At 54.8% G+C, this 15,865-nt stretch overlaps 5 protein-coding genes across 5 annotated transcripts; 4 read left to right on the top strand and 1 right to left on the bottom strand.

Moving 5' to 3' along the window:
- Positions 1–1,693: 1,693 nt before the first annotated feature.
- CCOS01_04962 (calcium/proton exchanger) lies at positions 1,694–3,488 on the top strand (the record flags this gene model as incomplete). The annotated part of the gene is made up of 2 exons (XM_060453143.1): positions 1,694–3,401; positions 3,460–3,488. 2 exons carry the CDS (start codon positions 1,694–1,696, stop codon positions 3,486–3,488), a joined length of 1,737 nt encoding a protein of 578 aa, XP_060317101.1.
- Positions 3,489–5,079: 1,591 nt separating this feature from the next.
- CCOS01_04961 (uncharacterized protein) lies at positions 5,080–7,828 on the top strand (the record flags this gene model as incomplete). Its single annotated transcript, XM_060453142.1, has 4 exons — positions 5,080–5,239; positions 5,309–5,391; positions 5,452–6,724; positions 6,810–7,828. 4 exons carry the CDS (start codon positions 5,080–5,082, stop codon positions 7,826–7,828), a joined length of 2,535 nt encoding a protein of 844 aa, XP_060317100.1.
- Positions 7,829–8,531: 703 nt separating this feature from the next.
- Positions 8,532–10,010, top strand: CCOS01_04960 (uncharacterized protein; the record flags this gene model as incomplete). The annotated part of the gene is made up of 2 exons (XM_060453141.1): positions 8,532–8,657; positions 8,724–10,010. 2 exons carry the CDS (start codon positions 8,532–8,534, stop codon positions 10,008–10,010), a joined length of 1,413 nt encoding a protein of 470 aa, XP_060317099.1.
- Positions 10,011–11,080: 1,070 nt separating this feature from the next.
- On the top strand, positions 11,081–11,762 carry CCOS01_04959 (uncharacterized protein; the record flags this gene model as incomplete). The annotated part of the gene is made up of 3 exons (XM_060453140.1): positions 11,081–11,373; positions 11,470–11,624; positions 11,692–11,762. The coding sequence occupies 3 exons, from the start codon at positions 11,081–11,083 to the stop codon at positions 11,760–11,762; spliced, it is 519 nt and encodes a 172-aa protein (XP_060317098.1).
- Positions 11,763–12,584: 822 nt separating this feature from the next.
- CCOS01_04958 (uncharacterized protein) lies at positions 12,585–15,287 on the bottom strand (the record flags this gene model as incomplete). The annotated part of the gene is made up of 4 exons (XM_060453139.1): positions 12,585–12,772; positions 12,833–13,633; positions 13,690–14,122; positions 14,208–15,287. 4 exons carry the CDS (start codon positions 15,285–15,287, stop codon positions 12,585–12,587), a joined length of 2,502 nt encoding a protein of 833 aa, XP_060317097.1.
- Between the last annotated feature and the right edge of the window lie 578 nt (positions 15,288–15,865).

Genomic DNA, 15,865 nt, shown 5'->3' with positions numbered 1-15,865 from the left:
GCTAAAGCTCCCTCGCTCCCCTTTCTTCTCTTCCAAACCGTCCCTCGTTCTTCTCACCTCCCGTCTCTCACACCTTTTTTCACCCTCACCACCGAGTCTCACACCTCGACCATCAGACATAAACTCTGAGAGCTCAGCCATCAACCGTCCCATCTCGAGCTGACTAAGGTCATCCGACAACCGAGTCAAGACTCAAGGGACCTTACAGATATTCGTACACGACTCGCACTCGTACCCTCCAGCTCTACTTCCCACTTTTCCGAGAGAAAAAAAGCACTTGCACTGCCTCACCTAGTTGCATATACGCTACTCCAGTCGACACACCCGCCGTTGCGCAAGGCCCAAACCAGACAGCTCGCGCTCGCGGGGCCACTTGTTCACCTTTCCTTCGCCGCCGTCACACCGCCGACCGACAGCGCAGTACCTCACACAGCCCGGCCGAGCCCAGTCGTTGTCGTCAGTTAGGCTCTCCTGCTCTCTGCAGCGCTGCACCGTTCTTCTCTATAGCGGCGGCAACCGGTCTTGGCTTGCGCGTCTTCTCTGCGGTCACAGGTGATTGGCTTGGCAGATTTTGCAATCCCTTCACATTTGACCCAAAGTACCGACCGTCTATCGGACTGGACCCGTCTCATCTCCGGCACCCCGGCCCCCAGACGCGGAAGACTTGCGCCAAGGAGGCCTCTCTCCCGCGCCACAGTTGATCATCTAATTCCAAAGCGCAAAGCTCTCATCTGCGCCATAAGAAAGACCAACAACAACAATATCATTGTCCATATCTTCTCTCATCCAGCATTTCAATATTGACATATCCATTCGTCCCAACGAGGAACCCCGGAACAAGGCCACTACAAGAACCCCGACTCACAGCTCGGTTCGCGTTTCGTCTCAACATCTGGGCGCTGATCTGAAGCGATCTGATCTTTGCCACAAAAAGCACAAGCCCAAGCACTCCACCAACACCCAAGTCACCAACACACCACCTTTACCTTACGAATACATTCGTATCCACCATCCGAATAGCCGTCGTCACCTCCAGGCGCGGCACGGCACAGCACAGCATGAACACCTGTGAGTACCTTTCTTCCCTTATTACCTAAGTCTTCACTTTGAGCCAAAAGACCGAAATCCCATTCATTACCCGCCTACCCCCGTCCCCTATCCCCCCATCTTGCCCCCAGTCACCGTTGCATCGTCTTTCTTGGCAGGATAGCAGCCCAAAGGAACATTCGCAAAACACATTACACACTCTCATTGCGTTTCCCATATCATCGCTCTGTTAATTTGTTTCCCTTCTCGACGGACTATTGTTGTTATTGTTGTTTCTATCCCTCCGCCCCTTACCTCCAATTCCCATCCCTTTCCACTCGCAGGTGGGAGACTATCTTCTAGACTACCAATCTAGTCTCATTTCTCTCCCGCCAATTGCCTGTGCAACCGCCGAGTGTCAAGTGTGACCTCGAGCAGTTGTCTCTCATCCACACCACTATCTATCCCCGTTCTCTCCGTCGCCTCCACAAATCATTCCCACCTGCACTCCACACAGCTAGTTTCACGTCATTACCCTATTTCACTTAACGAATCATTTCCCTTGACCATACCTCACCTCACCTAACCAATTTGTTTCCTACCTCACCCTTCCACACGTCAATCACGAAGCGCCAGCGCTCAGCCCGCTGCAAACACATAACTGACCATGCCGTCACTCATCGGCTCAGTCAACCACTTCGATATCAAACGCAAAGCTCACGGCCTCAGCCGCCGGAGTCAGGAGCAAACATGGAACCCATTCCGTCACGTATCATGGGAGAACCAACCCGGTAAACGATCCACCTGGGATGGCGCCAATCTTGAGGCACAGCGCGAGGTGCCCGCGGAAGAGAGGGAAACCGACGAGGCGATACATCACGTCCAGAGCGAGCCCGCACCCAGAGATTCTGAGACAGTACGCAACAGTTTGGGCAAGGAAACGAGATCAGGAACAGGAAGCGGCAGCGGCGACACAATGTTTGAGAACAAGCCCGAGGACGGTGGAGTAAGGAATCGAAAGACGGAAAACGCACAAGGCGAGGATTTGCCGCAAGATGAGGAGGAAAGGCCCAAAGCCAAGAAGCAGAAGTCCGGTCTGATTCGGCACGTCCAGCCGAAAACGCCATTCACCGTCGCCAACCAGCTTCAAAGAACCCTGCTCAGCTCATACATCAACATTTTGATCTTAGCAGCACCCGCCGGTATCGCCATCAGCTACGTCTCCTCTGTCAACAAGATTGCTGTATTCGTCGTCAACTTCATCGCCATCATCCCATTAGCAGCCATGCTGGGCTTCGCAACCGAGGAAATCGCACTGAGGACGGGTGAGACATTGGGAGGACTTCTCAACGCAACTTTCGGAAACGCCGTCGAACTCATTGTCGCCATTCTCGCCTTGGCCGAAGGAAAGGTTTTGATTGTGCAGACGTCACTTATTGGCTCCATTCTCTCCAACCTGTTGCTCGTCATGGGCTTCTGCTTCTTCTTTGGCGGAATCAACCGACCCGAGCAATACTTCAACACCACCGTTGCCCAGACCGCCGCCTCACTCTTGGCTCTCGCAGTTGCCTCCGTCATCGTTCCCACCGTTTTTGACAAGAACGACGGCACCGACAACACCGTCCATGTCGCCGCTCTCTCCCGTGGCACAGCCGTCATTTTGCTCATCATCTACGCCTCGTACCTGTTCTTCCAGCTCAAGACGCACAACGCTGTCTTCAACGAGGAGTCGCAAAAGGTCGCCGCCAAGCCCTGGAGCCGCGGCGGCTTAAAGGAGGGCGCTCTCGCTCGCGGATTGGCCGGCACTGGAGCGCGCATGGCTCAGACCGGTGTCCGCGGAGAGAGTGAGAACGAGAGACAGGAGCTGAGCCGCATGATGATGCAGCGTCACGAGGAAGACGAGGACGAAGAGGAGGAGCCCCAGTTGCATTTTTTGGTCGCCGTCGGCACTCTCACCGGCGCCACTGTTCTCATCGCCTTCTGCGCCGAAGCCATGGTCAGCTCCATCGATTACGTCACCAAGGAGGGCGGCATCAGCGAGGAATTTGTCGGTCTCATTCTCTTGCCCATTGTCGGCAACGCCGCCGAGCACGCCACTGCTGTCACTGTCGCTATCAAGGACAAGATGGATCTCGCCATTGGTGTCGCCGTCGGTTCGTCTATGCAGGTTGCGCTGTTCCTGATTCCGTTGTTGATCATCATCGGCTGGGGGATGGGCAACGATGCCATGACGCTCAGCTTCGACCTCTTCCAGGTTGCTGTTCTGTTCGTCGCCGTTCTTCTGGTCAACTACCTGATTGCCGACGGCAAGAGTCATTGGCTCGAGGGGCTGCAGCTCATTTGTCTGTATGCCATTATCGCAACATGTTCATGGTGTAAGTCATACTCGCTGCGGATTTCATTACAAGAATAACTACTGACAAAAATGAATAGGGTACCCCGCCACTGGTGTTGCCGGCTAAGCCAGCCAACTGTCCTGTTACGACCATTTTTCACTTCATCAAAGCTTTGTTCGAGCGTGTGTGCCAATTTTTCTATTCATATAATGTCTTGTTTTTCTTCAGGAAGGGTCGCCCTTTTCTTGATGTGTACATATAGGACCAAATGTGCGGGATTCGTTGGAGGAACTGTACATTGAACCCGCCCCTTTTGGGTATTTACCGAGACCACGGGCTTTGCAAGCCACGGAGGAGGGGGGGATATGTGTGTGTGCGAGTGAAGGAAAGAGAGTGATGAGATGATAGTGTGAGGTACATGAGTCTATCGGCATGTACATGCTGCCGGATGGATAGTACTCGAAAAGAAATAACCAAGTTCAAGCCTACGTGCTCTCACCAGAACGTTTATATGTTGATCCAGTGCCTATTCGTCATTGAGGTAGGAGGTAGATGAGACTCATGATCATGAAGAAAAGTCTCAACAATTTGAGCACTTTTCTGTTGGTTGGTAGATACCAGCCGTTTGGCAGCTCGTCCGACTTGAATATCTTACGTTTGGCGGAACCTGCCATCCTACGTTGGACCTCAGTCAGCCGGTGGGATGATGTCGATATTTCGGTACGGTCATCCATGCCAGACGGGTAGTAGATCTCTAATGTATCGAGTCCGGTACGATCATCCCGCCTGCATGCTTCCAAGATTAACGAGGAATGCCCTGGTCAGGTTTGACTGCGGAAGTATGCAGCTCTCACCCCTTCCCTCTCTCCCTACTTGAAAATTCGAATTTCAGTTAGAATTAGTTGCTGTGGTCTATAGACCATTAAAACCTAAGTTGAAGTCAACTACTAGATCGGCTCTCCATCTATGTGCTTCTCTTTCGTGAGCCAAGTTTTGCATCCTCGACCCAGCTTGGCTTGAGGTCCAGCGATGCCTAGCTCATACGAGGTAGAAACCCGCACAGTCTAGCAGGACTGAAGGGGTAAAACAGAGCACTTTGCAACACTGCGGAAACACTTACTGCCTTTAGGCAACTTGTGCACTCGCTACGCAACTCCATCGCTCAGCTCATGTCTAGCTTGGGGTCCCGGAGCAGTCCGCGCCAAGATTCCTGTTCTCGGCTCGCAACCCCGCAGTTCACCACGCAGCAAGCGATTTCCCCCAACGGCCCGAATCGGGGTCGGTCAACCACCCCCTTCACCGGATACCCCAAAGCATAATAGATTTGCCAAGTCACGTAGTAAGGAGATCACTGTGACTGAACCAGGCACAGAAAGAAAGAAAGCGGAGCAAAACTGCAACCTGCACATCATTGAGAACTTACAACCTCATTGGAGGGAAATCACGGACAACGGGTATGCATGCGCGCACCAGGCAGATCGAACCCCACACCAAGGCTACTCCCCGCTTCACCTCACGCAACCGCGTTCCCCGAGATGAAGTGAGGTGATGTTGCTGTTTACTACGTAGCCACGCGAGATCTCGGTGGTATTGATGTAATGGTTCAAATGCGGGGTTGGATTGGTCAATGGCCTTTTTAAAAGAAGGCCAAGGCCAATCTCAGTCATGGAGAGCTGTGTAGGTTAAGTTGGACCCGAACGTCAAGTTGTTATTTACGATGAAGGTTACGTCGAGCCCAGCGCTGGCTCTGTGCGCCAGCTTCGCGGTATGTGAGGCTCGGTCTCTCTGGTCTTCGAGCCCTGCGACGTACGGAGATTCGAGTTCGGATACGTATTTGCTCAAGACTGGATATCCTATCGGCAATGGCAAACTTGGGGGTGAATCTAGAGTCTAGACTTGAGAGTCTACTATCCCCATCCGTGACCATGATGTTGACGCGCTTCTAGCGATTCCGTTTGGTCCGCCTCATGCGGAGAAGGTCAATCTGAATATTGACTCTCTTTGGGCTGGCGGACCCTTTGAGGCCTCGGTGAGTCTTCGAACTCGTCGAATGAGAAGTAAACATCTCACTAAAGTTGATTCCTGTCAGAACTACACAGGCGGTAACCCTACAGAGCCAAAGTACGACGCTCTTCCTGAAATCCGCTCATTCATCTTCGAGAATGGGACCGGAGGTAAAGACAGAACCTCGTTTGAGAACCAAGCCAGGGCCGTGTTGCTAACGCTCAATAACAAAGATGTCTCAGCCATCCTCGGCTCAGGAGCAAATTACGGTGGCAACCGCGTTCTCGCGAACCTGACAGTCACGATCGACGGCGTGGGCAACTACACCTCGTACAAACGCACCCTCCATCTCACGACAGGCGTCCACACGACGACGTTCACTGCAAACGCAGCAGACTACGAAATCACCAATCTCTGCTCGTACCCGGATCAAGTATGCGTGTACCACATCGCCGCCACCTCTTCTGCCGCAAGCAATGGCACAACGACCTTGCCCACCGTCACGATAGGTCTCGAGAACCAGCTCATTGAGGCAGATACCTATAATGTGACTTGCGGCGCGGACCACGTTCGCTTCACCGGCGTCACGCAGCTCGGTCCGCCCGAGGGCATGAAGTTTGACTCCATCGCGAAGCTCACCTCCGAGTCCTCGTCCGCCGCCGTCACGAACTGCACGTCCTCTGGCCTTTTCAAAGTGACACCCTCACCAGGCCAAACCACCCTTACGGTAATCATCAGCGCCGAAACGAACTACGACCAAAAGAAAGGCAACGCAGCCTCCTCCTACTCCTTCAAAGGCGCAGACCCAGGTCCCAAAATCGAATCCATCTCCACGTCCGCCTCCTCAAAGTCCTTCTCCGACCTCCTATCCTCCCACATCGCAGACTACCAAACCCTCCAATCCGCCTTCACCCTCACCCTCCCGGACCCCCTCAACTCCTCCACCACAACAGAAACCTCCCAGCTCATCGCCTCCTACGACTCCACCACACCCAACGGCGGCGATCCCTTTCTTGAAGCCCTCCTCTTCGACTACGGCCGCCACCTCCTCATCGCCTCCTCCCGCGCAAATTCTTTACCTGCCAACCTCCAGGGCCGCTGGACGGAGCAGCTCTGGCCCGCGTGGAGCGCGGATTACCACGCCAATATTAACCTGCAGATGAACTACTGGCACGCGGACCAGACGGGGTTGGGGGAGGCGACGCAGGGGGCGCTGTGGGATTATATGGAGGATACGTGGGTTCCGAGGGGCACGGAGACGGCGAGGTTGATATATAATGCCAGTGGGTGGGTTGTGCATAATGAGATGAATGTGTTTGGACATACTGCTTTGAAGGAGGGCGCGGAGTGGGCGAACTGTAAGTTACTATCCCCCCTCCCCCCTTTTTTTTTCTTTCTCTCCCTCCCCATATAGCAGACCTGAACCGACTAACACCACCAAAGACCCAGCAGCAGCAGCCTGGATGATGCAACACGTCTTCGACGCCTACGACTACACCCGCGACGCAACCTGGTTCGCCTCCCAAGGCTACCCCCTCATCAAGGGCGTCGCCGCCTTCTGGCTCACCCAGCTCCAAGACGACGCCTTCTCGCGCGACGGAACGCTGGTAGTGAACCCCTGCAACAGCCCGGAGACCGGCCCCACGACGTTCGGCTGCGCGCACTACCATCAGATGATCCACCAAGTCTTTGAGTACGTCCTCCTCGGGGCGTCCGTCCTCCCCTCTGCTTCTGCCGAGGATCAAACGTTCCTGGACTCCGTCTCCGAGTCCCTCGCGAAATTGGATAAAGGTGTCCACGTCGCGACATGGGGCGGCCTCAAGGAATGGAAGCTCCCCGAATCGGCGCCGTATAACTCGGATAAACCGTCTACACACCGACACTTGTCCCACCTGACGGGTTGGTACCCGGGCGCCTCCATCTCCTCCTTCTTAGGCGGCTACGCTTCCAACGCTACAATCCAGTCCGCCGTCCGAGAGACGCTCATCTCGCGCGGGAGGGGCAACGCGCCCGACGCGAACGCAGGCTGGGCCAAAGTCTGGCGGGCGGCGTGCTGGGCGCGGTTAAACGATACCGAAAGAGCCTACGACCAGCTCCGGTACGCGATTGACGTGAATTTTGCGCAGAACGGGCTGAGTATGTATTCCGGGACGGGAGCGCCGTTTCAGATTGACGCGAACTTCGGGTTGAGCGGTGCGGTGTTGAGTATGCTTGTTGTGGATTTGCCGCTGCCATATGGGTCCCGGGAGGATGAGGTGAGGACGGTGGTGCTTGGGCCCGCTATCCCGGCGAGGTGGGGCGGCGGGAGCGTGAAGGGGTTGCGGATCCGGGGTGGCGGGGTTGTTGATTTCGGGTGGGATGCGGAGGGGGTTGTGGGTGAGGCTGTTGTTGTTTCTGGGAGTAGAGGTGGGGGTAAGGTGAGGATTGTGAATGTGAAGGGGGAGAGTTTGGCTGAGCTGTAAGTTGCTCGTACAGACAAGCTTGATTGATGATATATTGGGCTACAAAATCAGTGCAAAGAAGCAATAACATCGCTATTATCGACGTTAACATGTGGAACGTATCGTGAAGGCTAGCAATCCGGGATGTGAGGTGCTATTGCCAGATGCCATGGCCAGCTGGCAAATACTACACGAACTCCAAGAGTCTCTTAGACTTCAACTCTTCCCCGTACCCGACATTCCTGACTTACACCCGCGCTTCTCAAGTAAACTGGACAGACGGATCTTCTAATCTTAGGGGTTTGACTTTGGAATCTGGCTGCTTGATAGTAAGGGACATCTGTCTATCTAGCATATCCTCTATACAAGAGTCATTGGCGCAAACCAGCATCCGCAAGTGAACAACATCTCTCCGTCCACAAGCTTACTAATATACCTCCCACAAAGGATCCGTTTAGTTCCCTTTTTAGTGCTGACAGGCGAGAGCTCGTGGCCTGCTTGACGCTGCATCCAATGATTTGACAGAATCATGCTGATCCATGGTGTTTGTGTTTCTCGTTCTCTGCCTAATTTATCGGAACGAGGAACTTGTAAGGTGATTGGCGTTGTCATACCCGTCTGTTGCACAGAGTACTGAGAGGGTCGCACGCTTTAAATCAACCACAACTCTCAAAGATACAACACACTTCACCTACTTCTCCATCCACAATCATAAACAAGAAATATGACATCGTGGCAACAAGAAGTACCGGCCCTGAGGGCAGACATCAACGGCGAGGTTCTCCTGCCCGGCGATGAGGGATACGAAGACAGCCTCGTGCGATGGTCCATCGTCTGCATCAAACCAGCGGTAAGCCCCTCCACCCTAACTCCCTTTCGGCCCAGCACGTGAAAAACACCTCTGAAGCCTCCATAGGGCATAGTCGTCAAGCCAAAGTCAGCCCACGACGTCTCCGCAGCAATCCGCTTCGCCACGAAACATGACATCCCCTTCACCACCAGCGGCGGAGGTCACTCCACCGCAGGAACCTCATCCTCAGACGGCGGGATGGTCATCCACCTAGCATCCCACCTCCGCGACGTGACAGTCGACCCCGCAAAACGCCTCGTCACCTATGGCGGCGGCTGCACCTGGAAGGACGTCGACGCCGCGGCCTGGAAGCACGGCCTCGCGACCGTCGGCGGGACGGTATCGCACACGGGCGTCGGCGGGCTCGTGCTTGGCGGCGGACAGGGGCTGTTGAGCGGGCTTCACGGCCTCGCGGTCGATTGTCTCGTGGAGGTTGAGGTTGTTCTCGCGGATGGTTCGATTGTTACTGCGTCCGAGACGGAGAATGCGGACTTGTTTTGGGCGCTGCGTGGCGCGGGCGCGAGTTTTGGTGTTGTTACGAGGTTTACTTCCGAGGTGTTTCCTCAGGGGAAGGTGTGGTATGGGGCGTTGATGTTTGCTAGCTCGCAGCTGCCTGCGCTGGTTACTTGGGCGAATGAGTTTGTGGAGAGGATGGATGGGAGGCAGTATGTTATTATGGGATTTGCGTATGGTCCGCCGGGGCCAGATGCGAAGCCTATGATTATTGTGCAGCCGTTCCACAATGGAACGGCACAGGAGGCGACCGAGGGCATCTTCAAAGGACTCCTTGACGTTGGACCGCTGGTGAACATGGCGGCCGAGATGGATTACCCAACAGCCAACACGATTCTTGATGAGCTCCAGGGCCCCGGCGCAAGACGGCTGATGGGCGGAGCGAACCTCACCGCGCCATTCGAGCTAGCCAAATGGGAAGAGATGAGCAGCGAGTTTTACTCGCGCGTCGACGAGGAGACGGCCAAGGGCAACGACATGCGGGGAAGTATCCTAGCTGTGGAAATCTACAGGAAGGACAAGGTGGTGAGCGTGCCGTTCGGGGCGACATCGTACTCGAACCGCGGAACGTACTTTGACTGCATGGTCTTGACTTGCTGGACGGACCCAGCCAAGGACGGCATGATCAGGGGCTGGAACCGGTCTTTGGCGGCAAGAATCAAAGGCGAGAACCACACTGGTGAGAGGGGCGGTGTGGGACAGTATAACAACTATGCGAGCAGCGATGTAGGTGTCAAGGAAGGGTTTGGGGAGAATGCGAAGAGGTTGGTGGAGTTGAAGAGCAAGTATGATCCGGAGAACCGGTTCTCTCGCAGTCCTTGGAAGATTGTTGCCTCGTAGAAGGTAGACATGGCTTTATCATGAGATTGGGGTCGGTTCATGCACCCTAAGTACTAAGCTATATCTAGACGTTGCATCCCTTTGTAGCGCCCAAGTGAACTCTTGTCCGTTAGGTCTAGTCGGGAATTTCACAAATCATCCAACACAGTGGAATCCCAGAGACTTCACGATTGAAGTATGAGGCTGGTGTCGAGAGAGTAGCTGCCAAGGGTATCCGAGGGCTGCATAACCATTGCCGAACATCGAATGATGTTCGAGTGATAGTGTTTTCCAGTCCCAAATCGTGAGATGCAGTATATGTAGATTGAAAGAATGGAGCTCTTGAAGCAACCCAAGCAACACATTTCAAGACAAAGAAACAGTCGCCGCGAAATGAGCACCCTTGTTGGCGAGCGGCTAATTATAGACTTTCAACAAACAAGCTGTAGAACAGTTGTTCAACATAGCTTCTTTATATATGAACAAGCTTCAAGTTTGGGGGAATAGTCAGTTTGGCGAAAAGGATAGACGCGCGCGTGACCCGTCATCTTCAACGGTCCTTGACGGTGAGATACGGAGCAAACATGAGCCGCAATGTTCATCTGCCAGAAGATTATGCCATTGCTTTATTGAAATTATCTGAACATTCACTCATCATCTTGGCAGTATGGAACGAATGATCTAGAGCGACCAACTGCCTTGTCGCGAAGGGCCAAATGCCCCTACTCGCAGTTTGCCCTGCCTTTGGCTGGTCGGTTTATGCCAACGATGCCCAGACCGACCCCAAGCTGCCGGGGGCTGTTTCATCGTTGCTTGTTGCCAGTTCTCGACTATCTACTGTTCATGATCAGCCTCCTTTTGACGTCTCTCGCTGTTGGTCCACGCATAGAGTATCTAAGTCGATACCGTCTAGACTCCGCGAATCCAGTATTTAATGCCATCAAACCTTCTCGAGGACGCGCACATCCACTGACCTCTAAAACCTCCGTTCCACTTCCACGCTACGCATACGGGCCTTTGTCAACTTTCAAGCTGCCTCTGCTTCTCAGATTTCAAGCCATCCTGCTCGATCAACAAAGTCCGTCGCAACTATGAAACTCTTCAATCTCATCGCCAGTCTCGCCGTCATTGCCGCAGCGACCGCTGAAGACAACAAGTCAGCTTGTCACAGAGAATTTCCCTGCGCGCACACGGTGTTGGGCAACTGCACCCACTTCGACCTGAACAATCAGTGGAGAGCGGCGGTGGACTATCGCCAGTTCAACGAAACTTGGCTCTTCGCTGACTGTCCAAGCAAAGCGTTGAACAACACTATTGTGCCGAGCAAGCTCGATCTCAAGAACTGCGTGGCCAACGATCAAGGCGAACTCGTCGCGCGCGAAAAGTGAGTCAAAACCCAAGTCCTGACCGATCCTCGAGTAACCTATTCCAACGAGACGCGAGATGATGTGTGACTAACGCAAAGTGAATAAACGAAAAGTGGCGGTTCAAATGGTGAAATCTGCACGATATCGAACCCGCCGCCCGTGCCGGTAGGGAAAGAACCTTCAGCGAATATCACGCTGCAGTGCTGGATGCGCGGAGATCCGGCCCATAAGGAAGACAAACTCCTTGCGTTCAAGCAGGTCAGCATCTGTAAGCGCACTTTTCTGTCTGGTTATCCACTCACTCTTGACTGACTTTGACGATTTTCTCTATCAAGCCGATGTGGTCTGGGTCGATACCAATGGCACACTCGGCTGCTATGGCAAGCTTGGCGATAGGGTTTATTAGTGAGGCAGTTGTATGAAAATTGGTGTTCTTAATGAGGTGCTCAGCGGCCTTTAAATCTGAGATCGGTCAGTCATCTTCACGTACTGCCACGAAGGTGCCAAAACTTAGGGGCCGTCGACGATCCTGGGAGATAGACCGAGAGTGAAAGTGGCCGACACTCGGGTCGATTAATACACTAGCTAGCAGCAATAAGCAGAGCAGTATCAGAATATCATCACTAAACCCTTTTGAATCAGGACAAGAGACAAACGTGGATAGGGTCGCTTAAATAATTCGAAGCAAAGACTAAAAAGAGTTCACCCCCCCGGTGCTGAACTGGGGGCTACATCTCTTGGTGCTCATGCTGGGAAACTTCAATTTTTAGGTGCTCATTCCGGGACTCGAACTCGTGATACTCGTATGCGCTAAGCCTGTCGTCGAGTAGGCTGGTTGGCGATTTTAATTGTTGACCATTAACCACTCCACCACCCAGCCAGTTTGACCTGACCCCCCGACCTAGGGGGGCGCCTGCTGGCTGGTGACGGGAATGGACTTGAGGGGGTATATGAAGGCTTTTTGTGTATTCGGGTGGTGGAAAAGATTATCGGATGAAGGGTCGGAAAGGTAAGGTAGGTACGTATCGTGTGTGGATGTGGATGAGTCGGGAAAGAGGAAGGTACGGAAGGTAACTGCCTGCCTTACTTTACAGTCACGCGGGTCTAAGGTACAACCTCCCGTCTTTCTGGGCCTCAATGATACAGCGAGGCTGAAGTTTGTTTACACCGGTTACCTCTGTCTGGACCTCGGTCTCCCTTGGTATCGTGAGAAGCACGCTTCTCCTGCCTAAACCACAAACTTGCCGCCACATCCACCACACGCCTCCTCAGACGCATCAACCTTGGCATCCGGCCCCATGTGTTCCTGCGCGATCTTGACCACCTCCTTAGCCACAAGACACCGCAGACCACAAACAGCACAAGCTCTCGAGATGCCAGGCGCGAGGATGGCAAGGCCGGTTGAAGCGCAAGTAGCTATTATCGACGTTAGTGGAGAACGAAAACCCCTGAAACAGAAATCAAAGCAAGACTCACCAAAGATATGCCCCTTTTCGCAAATCGACTCCTTCCCCTCGTCAACAAGAGAAGCATGACAAAACACACACGTCTGCTTCCTCTTCACCTCCTCAAACCTCTTCCTCAACGAATCATCGCCCCCCGCCCTGGCCTCATCCCCGGTACCAGCCCACAGCGTACCGGGAACAGCAGGTCCGCCGGCATACATCCAATCCCACATCTTGGCCTCGGTGCTCTGCTTCTGCCAGTACTGTAACCTACTCGCTCTGCCACCGTCGTCTGCTCCGTCAACATCCATCTCATCGCCTTCACCTGCCGCCGTTGTCAACGCAGCCGCAGCCCCATGTCCGACCCGTCCCCCAAACATGACCTTCGTCTTGACAGTCTTTTCCGGCTTCTGCGTACTATGCTGCGATACTAAAACAGCGCTCATCCCGCCCGCAGGCGTCATCGTCATACCCCACATGCGCACGCGGTGCGGGTGAATCTGCTCGCCCGCGTCCTCGGGTAAATCGAAATCGTCGTCGTCGTCCTCCGAGTCCGAATCGTCTCCCGAGGCAACGGATTCGCCGTCCCCGCCTACCGCGCCGGCGCCGGCGCCACCGCCGCGGCCGAGCATGGTGACGGGAACAGAGAGCTTGACGGTCGAGGAAATTGTTTCGGCCCATTTGGGGAAGGAGTCTGGGGAGGGCGAGGCGGCGCCATCGGCGGTGCTTTGCTGGAACCAATTGTTGTTTGTCGCTGTGGCTGAGAGGCGGATGAGGGAGTAGCCTGGGGCTTTGGTGTCTTTGGAGAGGTTTGGAGGGTGGATTATCAGGCCTGCCAACACTGTTAGCTTCATCATCCGTTAGACGCCGGTAAATGGGAGACCCTACTCGTGATGGGATTCGTCGCGTCCAGAGACGTCGTATCCTCCGGAAACGTAGTCTTGCAAACCCCCGTCCCATGAGGCTCCTTGGCCGTGCCCTCGGGCCCGTTGAGCGCAACCTGAAAAGGTAAAGCCTTGAACGGAGACGCGATGACGCCCCGGCATACCTTGACGTCGTCCCGGTCCCAGACGGCATCCTCCCACTCGACGAACGCGTCAGAGAGCAGGTTCGTGCAGATGCCCGTGACGTCGGCTTCCTCGACGGCGATCTCGACGGCAGCGCCGCGCTTCCAGTCCGCTGGGATCGTGATGCGGCGGAAGCCGACGTAGTTTCTCGCGCAGTAGGACAGGATGGCGGTTCGGGTGTCGCCTGAGTGTAACCAGGGACTCCATTTTAGGGAGAAGGCTGAGGTGTAGGGGATGTAATCGGGGTCCAGGACCTATGTAGCATTAGCAAACATGACTTCAGGGGTGAAAGTTTTCTGGGACATCGTGAAAGGGGAGGGAAGAAGAGTGAGAACTCACGCCCAAGCTAGGATGCGGTCCCCGTCCATCAAACCTCGCAACCTCCTCCACCTCCCACACATACGACCCAGCATCCGACGCATCGTCCATCTCGTTGGGGAGGTAATACTGCACGCTCAACACCACAACCTCCTCCAGATCCGTCGCGTACGCCAACAGCGCCTGGCCCGTCCCAACCATCCTCGCCCACGCGAACGACCTAACCTTATCCCGCGGTAGATGCGCCCCCTCGTCGCCGCCCTCCTCGGCATCCGGGTCCGGCAGCGGTAGATTCGCGCCGACGCCCCATAAAATCCGCCAGTCCCGAAAATTCCTCATCCGCGCGCCGAGGTCGACGGAGCCGTGGCTGGTACTACCGCCTCCGCTCCCGCTTCCCTCGCCGATGACGAGGAGCGCGCCGTTGGTCAGCATCACGGTCAGCACCGCCCTCAGATTCCGGCCTAGGTTTCCGGGGGACCATTCTATCGCCACGACTTGGTTCAGCGAGGCGCCGTAGCCTGTTACCGTGCCCGATCCGACGCCCTCGAATGCGGAGGAGGGGTCCGGGACTGCTGCTTCCCCGGGGCCGCCGGCAGCAGCTTCGCCGGCGGCCCAGTCGTCGTCGTAGGAGGGGACGGGGAGGCCTCGGGCGGCGAAGAGCGCGGCGTTCATGCGCGGGTCGGGTTTGCGGGAGGTGGGGATGCGGAGCTGGAAGGTGTAGAATTGTTGGCGGTAGAGCTTTTCGCCGTCTTTGGCGTCTGCGGCGGCAGCGGCGAGGGCTGCTGCTGCTACGCCTGCGGGGTCTTCATCTGCTGGTGCTGTAGCCTGGGCATCTTCTTTGTCGTCTTTGGATGGATCCTGCTTGGCGTTCGGTTCTTCTGGGGTTGGGAACTCGGGGAGGAAGACGTGGATTGAGTCGTCTGCGGCGACGGCGAGTTCGGCGTCGCAGGAGAAGGTGAGAGCATGGCTTGCTAGGGGCCTGGATTTGAGGGTGATGGTTTTAAGGGGTGGGATCTGGTCATCGTCCAAGGGTGTTAGTGGTTGGTTGTGGTTTCTGGGGTTGAGGGTGAGGGTTTTGGAAAGGGCGATGATGTCGTCCATGATCGCTGACTTCAGCGGGCAGATAGGATTTGTATGAGTAGACTGCCGCTCATGGAGGGCTGATAATGGTTTATAAAGGGAAATGACGAGCCTTCGTGTGAGATGAAAGATCACGATGTTGAGGTGAGTGTATGATTAACTTGCGAGAGGGTTGCTGGGGTGGGCAAGAAGACAAGGTACGTAGTGCCGGTGAGTGAGAGAAGCGCGGCAATACGATAAGTTCTCGGGGGATGATGAAATGAGGAACGACAGTGTTCCACCTGTCACTTACACGAGGCCACAGTAAGGTAAGGGGACCCGTTGTAAGCGCGGGATGTAGTTGAGAAGGAGCACAGTATGCCGCGGAAGGACCAATCTAGAAGCACCAGAACGGAAGGAGATTCCTATACAAACCTTTGAGCTATCCATTTTCGCAGATTACGGGATGTCTACGTCTCTCCATGAAGGATGTATGGGGGTTGATGGACTGTCGTCAAAAGCATTGACTTTGCCCAGCAAGATTTTAGAGTGGATGAAATCACCTCGGTGAAAGGCTCGGTGAGGAGAGGTGAGGAACGACCTGCATGGAAATACTTCGG

Source organism: Colletotrichum costaricense (genome assembly GCF_030867565.1).
Source record: "Colletotrichum costaricense strain IMI 309622 chromosome Unknown Scaffold_4.1, whole genome shotgun sequence".
NCBI lineage: Eukaryota > Fungi > Ascomycota > Sordariomycetes > Glomerellales > Glomerellaceae > Colletotrichum > Colletotrichum costaricense.
The sequence above is the reverse complement of the archived record's forward strand: the minus strand, read 5'-3'. Positions and strand labels throughout refer to the sequence as shown.